The 17,553-nt window shown below is 32.7% G+C and overlaps 1 protein-coding gene across 1 annotated transcript in view; it reads left to right on the top strand.

Moving 5' to 3' along the window:
- The window catches only part of Fim (plastin-2 Fim), a 55,504-nt gene that overhangs the window by 35,815 nt on the left and 2,136 nt on the right, over nucleotides 1-17,553 (top strand). The window contains exons 2-14 of the mRNA XM_068768549.1: nucleotides 5,080-5,166; nucleotides 5,871-6,014; nucleotides 7,029-7,110; nucleotides 7,792-7,945; nucleotides 8,609-8,772; nucleotides 9,374-9,483; nucleotides 10,414-10,608; nucleotides 11,059-11,269; nucleotides 11,927-12,057; nucleotides 12,467-12,614; nucleotides 13,217-13,368; nucleotides 13,813-13,914; nucleotides 14,974-15,143. Of these exons, the coding sequence (XP_068624650.1) occupies nucleotides 5,080-5,166; nucleotides 5,871-6,014; nucleotides 7,029-7,110; nucleotides 7,792-7,945; nucleotides 8,609-8,772; nucleotides 9,374-9,483; nucleotides 10,414-10,608; nucleotides 11,059-11,269; nucleotides 11,927-12,057; nucleotides 12,467-12,614; nucleotides 13,217-13,368; nucleotides 13,813-13,914; nucleotides 14,974-15,143 (1,850 nt within the window). The remainder of the gene's footprint in view (nucleotides 1-5,079; nucleotides 5,167-5,870; nucleotides 6,015-7,028; nucleotides 7,111-7,791; nucleotides 7,946-8,608; nucleotides 8,773-9,373; nucleotides 9,484-10,413; nucleotides 10,609-11,058; nucleotides 11,270-11,926; nucleotides 12,058-12,466; nucleotides 12,615-13,216; nucleotides 13,369-13,812; nucleotides 13,915-14,973; nucleotides 15,144-17,553) is intronic.

Here is a 17,553-nt window from a genome sequence, read left to right as displayed (position 1 = left end):
TGTTTCCCAAAAACCACGTTTGAGATTATCCTTGAAATCATCAACTGGATGGCATGGTTTAAAATCTAATAAAAAGTTTTATGGTATTATAATAAATCTCAATAATAATAAAGTATTTTCTGATTTTAGCTTGGCTTACGTATAGGTTGTTAAGCATACAACGTGTTAACCCTTTCAGGACCATAAGGTTACAGTACCCTATTTAATTAATTTAGCTAGATATAATGAATTAATAGGCATCCTAAAAACATAATTTATACTAAAAATTCAAAAAAGTTTTACATTTTTTTTGGAAATTTATGGGACAAATATGTCCCTATGGTCGCTAAGGGTTACTTTCTACTTAAACTCTAAATTTTGGTTTACTTGTTGGTAAGTCTGTTTTGTTGTAAATAATGTACATTTGTTACTTAGTGTACTTTTTTTTACTTGTTTATGAATAATATAAATATAATAGGGCAAGTTATTTGTAGTACTCGGCGAAACAATTCCTGTTGTTAGATGATTGGTTAGTGATTAGATGGATTGTTTTTTTGAGACGTTGAAGGTTCAGGTGATTTTTGCCGTGGAAGAGTCGTTGTCTCTTCAACCTCGACATCAAATACCCCTTGGTCATCATCCTGTACTAGAAGTCTTTGGTCTTCGTCATCAAGCACTAAGTCATCTTCCTCATCGCTATTGTCGCCCACAAAAATTTGGAGAATTTTATTTTTTCGAAGTTCAAAAACTCCACGTCCCTTACGAAACATATTCTGAGAAAAATATGAGTAAGAAAATGATAGATATATATACATTTTGGTATATCACCAGGCCAAAAGTTAAGAAATTCCGTATAAAAAGTATCCCTTTACGCCGACAGGGACATCCGTGTCCCATAATCTTTATATCGATTTATCACAGAATACAACATAAATACCTTACTACTGAATATTTAGAATAACAATTTACTTACCAGGTAATGATAATTTGACACTGTAAAAACTTGAAAAGCACTTTTACAATATCAATTATTTATTCCAAACAGCAGATCATTCGCGCCAAAAGAACTCTAACGTTCCGATGACGATAAACAACAAACGGTGATAGTTATCCTATATTGCTAGTAAAAAATAATAAAAAGGTACTTTCCGAAATATTAAAACAAAAAAATAATTTACAATGGTTACGTAAATATTTAATTAATCCATGATTTTTGCTTGGGACACCGGCGTCCCCGTGGTCGTGAAAGGGTTAAAGTTCTAAACATTATCGGGCCTTTATTCTATCCAATTTTCGCATGCCTATAAAAAGTATTCAGCACACGAACGGAGGTTTTGTTTACCGCTCACGCCGCGTTACGTAACTAGATCTTTTCGGCTCGTTTCGTATCCATTTACGGTCGCGGTGCGGCAACCGCTCTTGTGCTGCACTTTATGGCGCTTACAAAAAACTGCATTGTATTGCTTCCACCGTGAATTGAACTAGGGTTGTCGGCGAACGATTGGTAATTGATGGCATATCATTGTTTTCAAACTAAATTTACTATGTACACGTTTTGAAGATTGTGACATTTTATTACGTTAATGTCACACAAAATCGCTCACAAGGTCGCTCTAAATATTCTATGTGTATTTTATATTTTAGATGACTTTTTTATTCGAAGTGCTATGGTTGTCCAAAAAATAAATATACAAAACCTATTTTTGAGTGATCTCTTCATTTATTGATGTATAAATTTAATAACAAATAACGATTCACTATCAAAATTATTGTAATGCACGTCTTTATGGTTTTTATTTGTGAAATATGTTATAATTTACTGGTTTGTATTCGAAAAGAAAAATAAAGTGTTTTTTTTGACAACGCTTGAGCAAACTGCACTAGTTTGTGAGCACAACTTTTAATTCTGATATGCAAATTAATTAATGAACAAGTACTTATATAAGATTTTAGATAATCCTTACATTGTGTTCATACGAATGGAATAATAATAGAAATTAGAAGAGAGAGTGTCATCTTCAATTTTGACTATTATTGAAGTATTTTATCATATTATAATTAGTAGCTATTTCTTATGTCGTAGTTAGCAAAATCCTTATAATCTTGTAAGTAATGATATAACTAGTTCCAATATCTCTGAAAAATAATATACATAGTTTTAAAAAGTTTTATTTGTGACATGACTTCCAATCTCGATAGTTCTTAACCCGAGTGGTGGCCTTTAATTGCCCTCAATTATTTTCAAAAAGCTGTTCAATTCTAGGATATTGGATCAAGGATACTTGGAAATGTTAATTAAAGTCGGAAGGCAGTGAAACAGCGCTACATTTCCGACGCGCCGGATCTGTCGCAACCCTCGATTGCATCAGTGCACGAGTCCGTCCTCCGCGCGAACAAAAAAAAAAGCTAGCCAAGGCTTGCTGTTCCGGTTTGGATCGCGTTATGTTTATCCATGCTTGTTTATGCACTATAAGCGAATCATATTTATGAACATTTTGTTTTAATAATAATATTCATTGTAGTTATTTATACTACCGCAATATGTCCGAGCTTCGCTGAGAGATTGCATCAGAAAAGAGGAGATCAGTAGAAGAATCATGTCAACTGACGAAGCTCGAAAAATGCTAGTCTGAAGTAGTAGTGAGGCACATCGTTCGTGCAACCAACGCCTGTTGAGGCCGAAAGTTTCTCGAGTGGATAGTCTCGCGAGCAGTCGCTAGATGTGGGCAGCGCATAACTGCTCATACTAGCGATCCTTGAAGTAGTATTATGTCATAAAATAGTCGACTGATATCATGACGATGGTGATAAACATTGTCAGAACTTACTTATATTTAGTAGAGTATGTCATCATTTGAATGGTTCTTAGAGGGACAATCTCATTATAATACCACATTTACATGGTGGCTTCGTGGATATCACATAGACTTCGTACACATTGAATGATTTCGCATATTACGTGGTTAAAAGTTGATTAATATTTTTCATACTAAACCTCGAAAATTCTTTGAACTCGTATAATTCCCCGTGACATGTAATGGATTCTCTGAATATAATAACATCTCAACCTCAACCAGTTTAATATACTATACTGAAAGGCAATAAAGACATTTTAATAACTTCCTTATTTTTAATCATCATCGTTTTAGCCAAAGAAGGGTCAGGTCAGTTGTTGGATGCAGATCTCCCTATGGACTTCCAAAAGGACCGTCAGGAAGCCACCCGTATCCAGAGTTTTTGAACGATCTTAAAAAGGTCTGTCCACGTTGTAGGTCCTGCACTGAGCTTGTCGGTTCGTTGTTTCTACTGTAGAACCATAAGTAAACCTTAACTGCGGTATTATCAATATTTATTAAGGCTTTGGATAAAATTAATGTTCATAACAAAACCTGCTACTAATTCTTCTACATTTTTTTTAACTTTCAATGAAAAAAAATATCTTTAAGATCAAAGAAAAATTCATGTTATAATATTGTACAATAAATTCTTTAAATAATTAGCATAAAACCTAGATTCTTGCATTATACTCCCGTTATGATGGGCAACACGGCGGAACGGGTAAACAAAATCTCACAAAATGTTCTACTCTCGTTTTTACTCAATTAAGTGTTTATCTGCTCTCTTGATATGCAATATGAATCTATGAATTGTAATTAGTATTGTTATGTAACGTTGGTATGATCTTGTAATTTATTCAATGAAATACGAGAAAAAATTTAAAGCATTTGAGAATTTAAAATCCGTTACACTATTTATATGTATTTTATAAAACTGCACATATTTTTTATTACTTTTATTAATAGTATAGTGTTTATTAATGTTTATATGCTTTTAGGTCCATTAATTAAAAATAAACAGATGGTGTCAGTAATTAAATTTAAATTAAAATTTCTTTGTTATTAATCGTCATAGAAAATAACATTTAAAAATAAATATTTAACATTTATGATAATCTAATTTTAACTTCGCCTTGGAGTAATAGTATTCCAAATAGTTAATCTTTTCTAAATTCACATATTGATTCATTGATATATTACGAATGTAAGGCAGATGTCCGATATACGCAGTGTCGCCCTATTAATTGATAGGTTATTCAAATGAGTCACGTTTCATTCGCAATGTTCGTAATACCGCGTTCTTAGAGATTGGAGGTTTTAGATAGAATGATACTAGAATTAAATTAAGATTAGATTAATTCATAGTTTTTATGAAAAATAATTAATTGCTCTATTTTATGTGCACAAATTTTATTTAAATTATTTTAAGCCGAATAATATTGTTATAAGAATTTTTAAAAATAATTGAAATAATAGATATCTCACTGATTTATAAAATATGTATAATAAATGAAACCGTATTCTTAAAATACGCACCTTTGCATCACTAACCTATTTCCTTTAAAATATAGAACAAACAACTTTTATGACTGTGTTTGTCGAATTTAAAACTATTGAATAGTCTTAATATATTTATGTATTTATTGTACGCATTGTATAATCGTTTATATGTGATGATGAAGACGAGTAAATAACGCATGACTGCATCTTGTTATACAACAAATTAATATCAATTAATCAATAGTGTGCGCCTATCCAGGCGTATAACTAACTTAACGGAAGAGCGTACTCTTCGATGTTATTATTTATTATGGTTTGTAATGGCAAAAACATTTCATTACAAATATTTACAGATTGAATGGTTGCTTGGTTTATTTGCTCATTTACAAGTTTGATATTATAATGTACACATAAAAAATGTTAAATTTCATTTAAAAAGAGTAAATGTAGTTTCTAGCTAGCTCTTAGCAGAACAGCATTACCGAGGTGGTAGTTTACTAGTAATAATCTTAAAACAATCTACCATTCAAAAGTGCACGTAAATGCTTACTTGAATTAAAGATATTTTGAAATTGAACCGTCAATGTCATATTTCAGGACGTTACATATGCAACATAAGCCGCCAAAACGTTCTATTTATTCACATTAATATATTAATACATTATATATATTTATATATATATTACAACTTTCCCCCGCTTCAAAGGGGTATGTTCATAATCGAATATTAAATAATAATGGAATTATTATTCGTTTATTGCAGCTGGACACGAGTGGCAATGGATTCATTGACCTCAAGGAACTGAAGGACGCTTTAGACGGCGTTGGATATAAGATACCACAATGGAAGGTTTGTATTATTTCTATATATATATTAATTGTACCTATTAGCGAGATATCGATATTATTGTATGTTTTATATAACATTTTAACTAACGTCATCATCATCGTTTTAGTCGTAAGACGTCCACTGTTGGACATAGGCCTCGCCTATAACGCTCCAATAAAACCGGTTGGAAGCGGCCTATATCTAGCATTTTTAGACGACCTTATCGAGGCCATCTGACATTCTCGTGGGTGGACATGAAAGCTGCGCATGCCGTGACGTTGTCACCACTTTATATCTTTAAGCCTGTAGCGACTATTTATTTTGCGTGCTATGTGGCCAGGATTAGCAAGTTGTAATGACAATATGCTACGTCGCTTACTTACTTTCAAGATCCGTATGTCATCAAATGAAATCCCCGAGCACAGCTTATCTCCTAGGCTCTTTGAGCGACGATGAGCCTATTAATGAGCTTCTTGGCGAGAGGCCACACGTCTATCTCATCAGTCATCACGGATATCACACATTGGTTCTAGGCGTCATTAGGCACTAAAGGATATTGGTCGATATTTCGCAGATTCCTATATATATATATATATATATATATATATATATATATATATATTTGAGTATAAATATTGTTGATTGTCCTTTTCACGAATGATTATTATTCTACAGAGCATTATTGTCCGATTAAATGTCTTAAGCAAGAAAGTGTTTTTCTCCAGGTGCGATGCATGATCGAGGAGTACTACGACAACGGGCCGAAGCAGGGTCGTGGAGTCAACGGCAGCATGAACGGCGACGCGCGCAGGAACGGCATGTCTCTCACAGAGTTTGAAGACCTCTGTGCTAATCTCAAGGCCCAGCAGGTAAGCTTACGGCAAGGCAATTTCACTTTAAAACTTAAACAACAATATTATCAGATGATTCGTTATAGGTGTAAAAGCTGTAAAAGGGATGAATGTACAGCTCATTTACTATCAATTAATGTATGGTACAACCTATTTTTAAATAAATGCTTTCGAAGATAATAAATAATGTAATTATGTAGCAAGAAAAAGCATTTTCAAAATTAGGATTACTAACTTTTCCTGACTAATGAATTACAAATTCACCCCTTTAAAGCGTATATGTTCGAAAATTATTTGCTTAGAGACTAATTTCTTAAGCGATTAAAATTAAAGTTAATAAACTATAAAGTATTGTAGACAAGCTTTATGTTTTAATTATAATTAAGTCAGTTTTCGTTTTAATATCATGTAAATTTATTAATTAAGTTGGGAAAATTCAATAATCAATGTTTAAAGCTGTGCCCATTGTCCGGTTCGATTGGCCACAGATGAAATTACATGGAACAGCCAGCATGACGCATTGCTGATAAAATTAAGGAGTCAACAGATTTGAACCCGGTGCAATTGTCGTGCACGATGGCTTAACACGCCCCGTTACAAGACGCTACGTCAATACGATGTTGTACGATGTCAATAAAGCTTTCATTACGATAGAAATAAATAATTTTTAATAGACAAGAGTAATGGGTAATAAAAAATTTAAATATAATTTTCAAACCAGTAACACAAGTTTAAAGACGCCGTGAATATTTAATCAAATTATTACTTAGTTTTAACACTCAACAGTAAATCAATATTACGGATAAAATTCATTAGGATGTATTATTTAATAAAAAACCGCGTATCATGATTTTAAAAAAAATGTTCATTCTTTAATTTTTGGTTACGTGGAATTATATTTACCAAAAATATAGGGAAAATTCCTCGACCATTATGTTGTGCGTTTGCCAAAACGTCGATAAATAATCAATAACAAATTTATTTAATGTACTAAGGTTTACGTTTGTTTATATTGTTTGTTCTGACTTGAAGGTGGCGAGCACATTCAAACAAGCTGTTAGTAAAAAGGAGAATTTGGAACATTTGGGCGGCATGAGTGAAGCTTCCAGTGATGGTGAGAAATGTTTTCAGATATTTACCTACTAGTAACTTAAATAACATCAGGTTACTTCAACGCAGTCTTTGCCTTTCATTTGCCTTGTTTTTTGTTAAACAAGTTCTTATTGCACATATATAAAATATCCCACGTCCAACATTAAAGATATATAATCGCTATATAATATATCTTGATAAGTTAAACTGTATAATATAAAGTAAACAAGAACCATTAAATGAATTTTATAATTTTTTTTTATATATGCTCTTTATATAATCACTCGTTGATGTAAATTTGCTTATATAGTATATATGCACAGTTCATTGTATGCTAGAATATTTTTATAAATTATAATTAAAGTGTTGGTGTTTTTAAGGTTTCGTGTTATCGATTAAATACATGTTACGTACAAAGATATACACGTCACCATTGCTTATATTCCGTTTACTTGTGTAAGTAATTAGATTAGAATCATAAGAAATTCCTATAGGGCTTCGCTTTCTGCCATTCTAAATGAATGTAAATGGACTATGTTTAACCTTCATTTCACATTACAATAAGAATCAATATGCCTTAAGTGTATATCGCATGCAAAACGATTTATGTCATTGTACATTGTCGTCGCCGCAATAAATAGAAAATTGTCTTTTTTGTTTACACAACTGTATGTAACATGTTTGATAATTCAAAAATTTATAGGCACCACACACTCTGTGAGGCTAGAGGAACAGATGGCTTTCTCTGGTTGGATCAACAGCAATTTGGAGAACGATCCCGATTTAAAACATCTCCTGCCCATCGATGCTGAAGGGAAGCAGCTTTACGAAAAACTTAAAGACGGTCTAATACTATGGTGAGTTTATTAACTTTGATGCATATAGCTCAAATCACCTACATTTTCAAACTTTTGGAAAAATCTACATAAACAATATTATGTTAAGTAAAGTAATTATGTTAAGTAAAACGCCTGCTTACTGTAACCGTTCGTAGATAGTATAGTAGTAGACTCATTAGTATGGTAATATGACAAAAAAATATAACAAACTTTACCAACTGTAGTTTGGCCTAAGGATAGATAATACGCAATACTTATTTACTTAACTGTATATATGCAAAAATTCTCTCTGTCTTACTTAAAAAAGGATCCGTAATTAAGGAAATAAATGGTCTTTGCGAACGAAATGATGAACGATAACTTGCGACGACGCTTCATGATTTGGTTACGGCCAGAACATAACCTTTACCATCAGGTATACAGTCCCATGTGTCCCATGTTTATGTATCGTTTGAAAAAGATCGTGCGAGGCTTATTTTATTAGAGATATTTTAAGATGTTAAATAATATATATATTAAAAATAAGTACTTCATGATAACATCACATAAATTCCTTAAGACAACTTTCTGTGATGTTTTCAATTTTTTAAAAGAAAAAAATTACTAGTGCGGAAAATAAGTTTGTTTTTGTACAAATATTTAGCGTGCATTGAGATATTTCACGGAAATGTTATGTTTCAGTAAAGTGATAAACCACTCGTGCCCGGACACGATCGACGAGCGCGCCATCAACAAGAAGAATTTGACACTGTACACCAAGCACGAGAACCTTACCCTGGCACTCGTGTCGTCTCAGGCGATTGGCTGCAATATTGTTAACATCGACGCACATGACTTGGCCAAGGGTAAAATTCAAATCGTTTTATATTTTACTTCAACAACCCTCTTAATAATAATTGAGTTACTTTCATTGGTCTTAGCATTTTTACTGTAGGCTTTACAAATAGTCCCCTATGACTTGTGATAAAGAGCAGGACATGCATTTTACATCAAAACTCTGTGCAAATATACATTGCTATATAAGCTGCAATAATTCCCTGAGATTTTTTTGAAAATCATTCGTTTTATCCACACGCAAAATTACATTTCGTTTGTCGACGAACATTAGCAATCGGCGTAATTGTGTCGAGTAATATGATTGAAGAATCCTTTACTCTTTTTTCAGTATAGAAATATTAATTATTACATTAAAGTCAATATTATTACAATATTATTTTCCTCGAAGTTTGACACCTACTTGTAATACACACTTAGGTGTCTTTAACTACTTTAAAATTGCACTTTTTAAGATACGTTGACATGTAAGAGAATCGAATGTATTTTTTCCATCATTAGGACTTTTTCTTGATAATTGTTAAAATATAAATTGAAACTTGTTCACATATGTAAAGAAAAATTCATATGGTATGGTTTGAGTAAATAAAGAATGACCTGAATGTATTGCAGGCAAACCACATTTGGTTCTGGGATTGTTGTGGCAGATCATCCGTATCGGTCTTTTCAACCAGATCACCCTAGAACACTGCCCAGGTCTAACTGAACTTCTCAACGACCAGGTAAAGATATTTTGTAAAAATAATTATGTTATCAATGTTATAATATTTTCATATAATTCATTAATATTAACGTAATTTATATATAAATTGTAGATATTTATATAAACACTTTGTACTAACAGTTATCGTATTAAAAATTATATAGTATATACACAAATAGTAAAGGCAACTTCTAATTTGGTGAAATATCTGCCTGGGCAGAGGCTCTTGAGCATTAGCTACACACGTACATACTTACACACACGCAACTCATTCTACAATTGCCACTATATATTATTTAGAATTATTTTATAAAGAAAATTATATAATGATCGTTCCTTGTTTTTTTTCGAGATTCAGCAGCTTTTAAATATTCCATAACAGATTTCTTCCAATCAAAACAGTTCAAAAACACATCCTATGCGTAGTGGCACCATAGTTACCCATCGTAACACATTTAATTATATGTTTTATCTTTTGTTATTCCTTATAAAGAAAGTTTTTTTTTATGTATCGGAAATATAATAATAATTTTAAACCGGTTATCATGATAACAAACATTACTAATAACAATAAAAACATTACTAATGTTTTTACAGAATTAACAATGCATTTTGGAAATGTGAAATACCATTCGTCTTATTTAGTCATATTAGTCAAAAATGGAATTATTTAAAATAAGATAACATCAAGTAATACTTATTGGGGTTTATAAAAACGGTGTCGTTTTATTGATTATCTTAAATGTAAAAACACACCCACTTTCTAAATAATAGAAAAATAAAATTACCTACAAGAAGTAGTTCTCTTGAGTTTAATCAGATTACTCTAGTAGTAGTAGTAAAAGTTATAAATACTAACGGACAAACAGCCTTTGTCGATAACTAAAATAACAGAAGTGAACAAAATATTCTACGAAGCAGTCCTTTAATAGAAGTATTCGAATTCCAGGAGCGTATCGAAGACCTGCTCGCGCTGTCTCCAGAGGCGATCCTACTGCGCTGGGTGAACCACCAGTTGCAGTGTGCTGGAGTGACTCGGCGCTGCACCAACTTCCAGCAGGACGTGGCGGATTCAGAGATCTACTCGTATCTGTTGAAGCAGATCGCGCCTGATGACGCTGGCGTCACTCTCGACGCGCTCAGAGTTAGTTTCACAACCTGTATAACAAAATATATATATATAAATATAGAACTCAAGAAATTATTACTTTATAATTATTATATGGCGTTAATGAGGTAAAAAATATTACTACTTAGTAATGGCGACGTAATGTCAAAAAGTTACTAAAGGAAATCACCATAATACTTTTAATTTAGTACAAGTAAACTGTCTTTTATAATAATTTTTTCAAGTTAATCTCGAATACTAACTGTAAAAATTCCCGTGTGTTTTTCGTAATTGAATTATTGTTCTGCATAATTAGACAATTAATGGGTTTATACTTTTTTCTCAATTTACCACAATACTTTTCTGTTCGAAAATTTGGGGCTGATAGGATTGTAACATCAACTTTGCTTCACTTTGATGATCTTTTATGTGGTCGTTTTTTTTTTTTCGTAAATAAAATTATTACAATAACGTGTGTCATTGCAGGAGACGGACCTCCTCCGGCGCGCAGAGGTGATGCTGCAACAGGCCGCGCGGCTCCGTTGCCGAGCGTTCGTGACACCAGCAGACGTGGTTGGTGGCGTCTACAAGCTCAACTTGGCCTTCGTGGCGAATCTGTTCAACCAACACCCAGGCCTCAACCGCACTGTTGACACCGAGCAGTACCACCAGCTGGACGAGACCAGGGAGGAGAAGAGTCAGTGCCTTTACATATATGTTTTTAACAAAAACTATATAGAAACTTTTTAACTAAGCGAAAGATCAGTCAAGAAAAATGTTTTGATCCTTTTACAAAATATTTGCCTCATAGAAGTGTATCTATATGTGTCTGTGTATATAAGATCTTTAAGATTATTTCCTTGGTGCTTGAGGCCATGAACTTGTAACTTATCGATTAAGAGGATCTTTTTACTGCATTCTTTGTTTCGCTTTCGCGATATTTAAGATGTCATTAAGTTTTATACTGCGGACCGATGTTGAGCGGGTTTCAATATCTTTAATCACTTCATGTCAAATCACTTGCCAATTACAATTTAATGTTCAATTATTTTTACCTCTGCAAAAAAAATATAAATTTAAGTATCTTTATTCAAGTATGCATTTACATACTTTTGTATCATTAATTATTTTTACATTAAAAGTAGTAAAGCTACCACCGGCTCAGAATGTTGATTTGCTCAGAAAAGTTGGCCACAAACTCAACGGTTGCTCTTTTTAAATGAAATATAACAATATTTGACATATACGTTATAATATCTGCTACATGAATGACTTAAGAAATCAAGTTCTACACATTTCGATTAACTAAAAACTGTTAAGACAATTAATATAAACCGTTGTTTGTTTTTGGCAGCATATCGCAACTGGATGAACTCCATGGGAGTGGCGCCACACGTCAACTGGTTGTACTCCGACCTCACGGACGGCTTGGTTATCTTCCAGCTGTATGACATCATCAAACCAGGCATCGTAAACTGGAAGAAGGTACTGAACTTATAGAATTCAACTTATTTTCCGCGTAGATTGATATATAAAGGAAGACGCAAGATGCGGACCGAAGCCAATCGGTCCGGTGATCTATGAGGGAAGTTTGATCAGCTGTGCTGATATCCAGCTGCAAATAACAATGATACTTCAAAAAAGGGCCACTCACTCTTCTTGCGTTGGAAACAACTCGAAACATCATAAAAATAGTTAAGCTTGTTAGTTAATTTAAGAGTGGGTTAAATAGCAACATGTAAAATAGTAAAATCATCCAGTTTTTTTGTCGAACAGGAATAATCCACATAGTCTTTCGAAATAAATGTGGGTTAAATTTAGAGTACATGTAATATTAAATAGTTTATAATACAAAAAGGATAAAAAATACGATCATGACAAAATTGATTCACAGGTGCACAGGCAGTTCTCGAAGCTCCGCAAGTTCATGGAGCGCTTGGAAAACTGCAACTACGCAGTGGAGTTGGGCCGGCAGTTGGGATTCTCTCTCGTGGGCATCGCCGGTGCCGACATCAACGAAGGCAATGCTACGCTAACACTAGGTAACTCTTGAGGAGGGTCAATGTAGAAGAAGTTAATTTGATGCTAATTTCTATCAAATTAGGCTGTTTAGGCATTCTCTTGGTGGGCACAAATGATTGAAGGTTTCAGAGTTGAAATTTGAAAGAGAACTTCGTCACATATATTATATAGAGCTATGCAACACATGATTTGTATTGATATCATATTTCTTATAATCCTTATAACAACCAAATGCAATGTTTTAAATAATTAGTTTTATAAAATATTTTTGTTAAATTTAGTGAAATAGCTAGAGTTGACATCAATTTGAAAATAAATTAATTATAATCCAAGTTAATTATTTTCTATTTATCTACTATCTTAAGAGGAAACAAAAAATCATGTAACAACTTTTCTATCTTTTAAATTCATTGATTTGAGAATCAATCTGACAAAGTAAAGTTATATATATATACATATTACTATGCAATCTTATTTTTCTGAGGAAGCCCTCGAGCCTAGTTTCTGCTGAGAAATCTATGTTATTTATTTTAAAGCGCTCTGCCATATCTAACCCAGTGAATTTGTTGAATAGAATTTTAAATAGAAAACAATGTTAATGTAATTACTTTTTTTATTACAGCTCTCATATGGCAACTGATGCGCGCATATACTCTATCGGTGCTAACGCGACTGGCCAACACTGGCAACCCAATCATTGAGAAAGAGATCGTACAGTGGGTTAACAATAAATTACAGTCGGCTGGCAAGACCTCCTCCATCAAGAGCTTCCAGGTGACCAATTCATACTTATATTACTCTTAAAAATATATTAAAAGTGTAATTTATAACTTTTCTTAAGAAAAATATTCTAGCAATTTATACTTAGAGGAATGTTTTATCTTTCTATAATGATAATATTTTGTAAGCTATTAATTCGCAGGTTGCGTTTACGTTTTTCAGACCAAAAATTGCAAATAAAAATTGCATTGTGCACTATTTATTGTTATGCATATTATTGCGGTATATTCTGTAAGTGTTTATATTGTGCAAACATTACAAGGCTGGCAAATTTGTGCATGTGCATTTTTAGCAATGGTTCTTAAGTTTATGATAAGTTTGCAGGACGATTGTCAACGTTTTAGTTAATAGTGTTATTTATTTCCATACCTATAATCTTATTATCTCGTCGATAATACGAAGCGTCCATAGTTTCTAAAACTTTTGATTATATTTCAGGATGAAGTATTGGCGGATGGCAAAGTGGTGATAGATTTGATCGACGCAATCAAGCCAGGTTCCATTAACTACGACCTGGTTTTGCCTGGCGGCAATGAAGAGGTCTGTATGTTTCGTTGTTCGCGTCTCGATTATTTACTACATCGCTTTTAACGGTCTGCGTTTATTTACACTTCGTATCTAAATTTATTTATTAAGAAAAATTTAAACCAGAAAACGTGCTATGTTTTAGGTGTAATAAGATACAAGTAACAAAATATAAATATATCGATAAAAAAGTCTTTGCAACAAATTATTAATCTCTAATCTACATAATTTATTAGAATCTACTATAGACTAAATTAGCTAAAGACTATTGGCAATTTTTCTTTTCATCAAGGTTGTTTGTTTTATATTGAGACATGACTAACTTAGCGTGAGATGTGGAAATAACGAAAAAATGAGTGTAGCATTGTAAATTTTTCCCTTAACCGTACGATTTGGAGTATTTTGGATTATTTTTTATTGAACCTATTATTGAAACGGGTCGAGGAGGTTATAAAAATAAAAATGAATATATGAAAATAAATGAAATAGTGACTGATAGTTTCATTAAAAATGTTAAAAAATGAGGTTTAAAGAGTTATATTAACTCTGTCCAGCGCACACTTTTAAAGCGATAAAATATTAGTTGGATTTGTTTGCTTATTTTTGACCCCGAATTAAATATTTATACCATTCTAGAGCTGAAATTCAATATTTTTATTTTTCCTGTGTGTATTATAAAGCTCCTTACTCTAATTCTGATCCAATGTATTCATAGCCTTATTTTGTATGTTGCCATGCAATTTAATCCGTAAATCTCACTGCTACTGCCCCTGCGATATTAGCTTTGCCTAGTGTGGGGAGCAACAGTACCCACGTTGGCACTCATGAATTATTATAATTGAAACTTTTGTTTTATAATATTTATACTACATATATAAATAAAATAAAAATGAAATTATATACCCAACATAGTGTTGAAACCTTAAATCAGTTTGTAACATATTGGCGCTCTCTATCGCTATGCAGCAGTGTATATATATCATTGCTATATTTTGGTACTTTCAGCCTTGGCGTCTTGCGTCAGACCCAAATCAGTTTATTGGTTAATTATTAATGTATATAAAATTATTTCAGGAGAACCTGGCGAACGCGAAGTATGCGATATCAATGGCGCGGCGTTGCGGCGCGCGAGTGTACGCGCTGCCCGAGGACATCACCGAAAGGAAGCCTAAGATGATAATGACGGTGTTCGCCTGCCTCATGGCGCTCGACTACATACCCACCATGGACGCGCCCGTCGCTAAGTAAGTCCCTCGCCCACAGCTTGATTGAATTTTTACAACTTGCAATACTAGAACCAATGGCCTTTACAAAATCTGACCGAGAATTATATCAAATGGAAAAACTGTACACATTGTAATTTATAGCTATACTAGCTATCCCCCGCCTGGCCTGACACGTACTGCCCTTTCTTGGACAAAATTTCATATAACATATTCTTGATCAATTTAACATGATCAAAAAAAAATGCTGGTCTTATAATTAAAAATAATCTTTAAACGAATGACCTCTCAATTCCCTTTTACGGGTGGAGTTTCGTAATTTTGTTCTTACCTGACCTTTACTCGTAATGAATATTCCTACTAAATTTTAAATCTCTAGGCCAATATTTTCCGACATTTTTGTGCCATATTCCAACTTACTTTTTCTGAAATTCTTCGGCCGTCTATGCATACATAATTTTTATTTTAAAGTGAAAGGGTTAAACTCGTTGCGAGTCCACTTTCAAATTTGCCCACCTGTAAGACGTGGACCCCACCTTGGAAAACACTGCCTTAAGCCTTATCTTTCCATAGATATCGTGATGATTTAAAATAAGCGAAAAATTATAAATTACTGGCTTGCACCCTTCAAATGGCTCCGTGGCCAACTTGTAGTGTAGTATTAATTTTTGTCCCTATTATGTAAAATACAATAAAAAACTCAATGAGAACAGTTTAGTGATTAATATGACGGAAGAATAAAAACTGTCATAAAAACTTTTCAAATGTACAATAATCATGCGTTCGTGATTTAGGTTCGCCTTAAATGTCTTATAAATGGTTTTTTGGTTATGTAAAGGTAAAAATTCAATCAAACTCAGGGTAAGCGCTAATATGGTGAAGAAAATGAAATGTGTTTCATCATGGGTACAAAGCAGCTTGGGATAACTGTTCGGGTTTTAAACGAGAGGCCTAAGGAAGTGTGACAAACTGATGACAAATTATTTTTAGTGGCTTCCCATAGTTAGCTAACATATTAGAATTAAACAAAATATGTAGGTATTAATTTCCGTAAAAAGATGACAATTTGTAAAAATAATTAGTCATTTACAATGATCTGTTGTAAAATATAAGCCACTGGAAATAATGTTTTTGTATAACCCACCTACCAGTAAAAGGAAATTTGTTTGGAAGCTTCCATAAAAACGATGTACCTAAACCGAGTGTTGTACATTTTAAATTATTCGCACCTTTCCTATATAAATATTCCATAGAATAAGCGGGTGATGGGCACAGTGTAAACAATCTCAAGGGCTGCTAATAATATCGATGTATCGGTAAAATCGATTCATTTATTTACATATTTAATCGCTCTTGTGGCTTCTTACGTTATCGATACAACGATGTTTTTCTTTAACATTATATAATTATTGATATTATCCAATGTGAACACTTACGTCGTACCAAATCTACATAATCTTGAAAAAGCACATTTTCTGCCATAAAATGCTTATCGAAAATATCTTTTATAATTCTGCAATATCTCAATTCTTTGCTTTAAAACTGTAAAGTTGCAAATACAACAGCTGTTTAGAAAATATAGATAAAATTTTCATAAAAATTAGTTTTAAAATCCTTAAATTTCTTATAGCAAGTATTTGTCTATAAAGGATTTTTTAAATACTGTAGTATCATCAGGAATAATTTGTGTCACTGGCTCTGTTTACACTGAGGTCCGGTGATGGAATTGTACGTTTTGTGATTGTCCCAAGTGTTTGTTGCTGCAGGTGGGAGTGTTTTTAAAATTTGTAATACATATGAAAACTCTTACATAACAATTACATATGTATAGTTAAGGATAACTTATTGTCTAGGCAGGGGACTGGGATTCGATGTTAACCAAGACCCACGAAGCAAGTTGACGCATTTAGTACTTATCAACTTAGTATTATTGTCCTGTCAATGTTTTTATACATTTTTATAACGTGACCGAGTACGTTGCGAAGTAGTTAGAAATTTTCTTAAATTTAAGCTTTTAGTCTCTTTTTTTATTCGACGCTGACTGCTTTACAAAAAGTCTTGATTTTTTTAAACTTATGATTTTTAAAATCGGTCATTAAAATTTGAGCAAAAGACTAATACAAACAACGAATAATAACCAAGAGAAGTAATACTGTCTAGTAATTGAATCAATACAAGTAATTGAAAATAAAAAATAGCCGTTTATGGTTTATATGTAACTTTTTCCATGTAAAATCATAAAAATAATATTCATCAACATTCCTTAGTCTGTACTAAGCATTCCTTACCGGCATTTCAAAATTTATAAGAAATCGTAGTAGCGTCTCTTTATGCTTACTCCGACCAATGTATATTTCTTATGTTATTTAAGTTAGCATACTGTGACATATTTTTATAGAGCTTTTATCCATTGTGACATTCCTAGGAATAC

Source organism: Battus philenor, unplaced genomic scaffold, assembly GCF_028537555.1.
Source record: "Battus philenor isolate CCGP_79_NKW_IND1 unplaced genomic scaffold, ilBatPhil1.0.hap1 SCAF_26, whole genome shotgun sequence".
Classification (NCBI taxonomy): domain Eukaryota; kingdom Metazoa; phylum Arthropoda; class Insecta; order Lepidoptera; family Papilionidae; genus Battus; species Battus philenor.
This window is presented reverse-complemented; position numbering and strand designations above follow the sequence as displayed.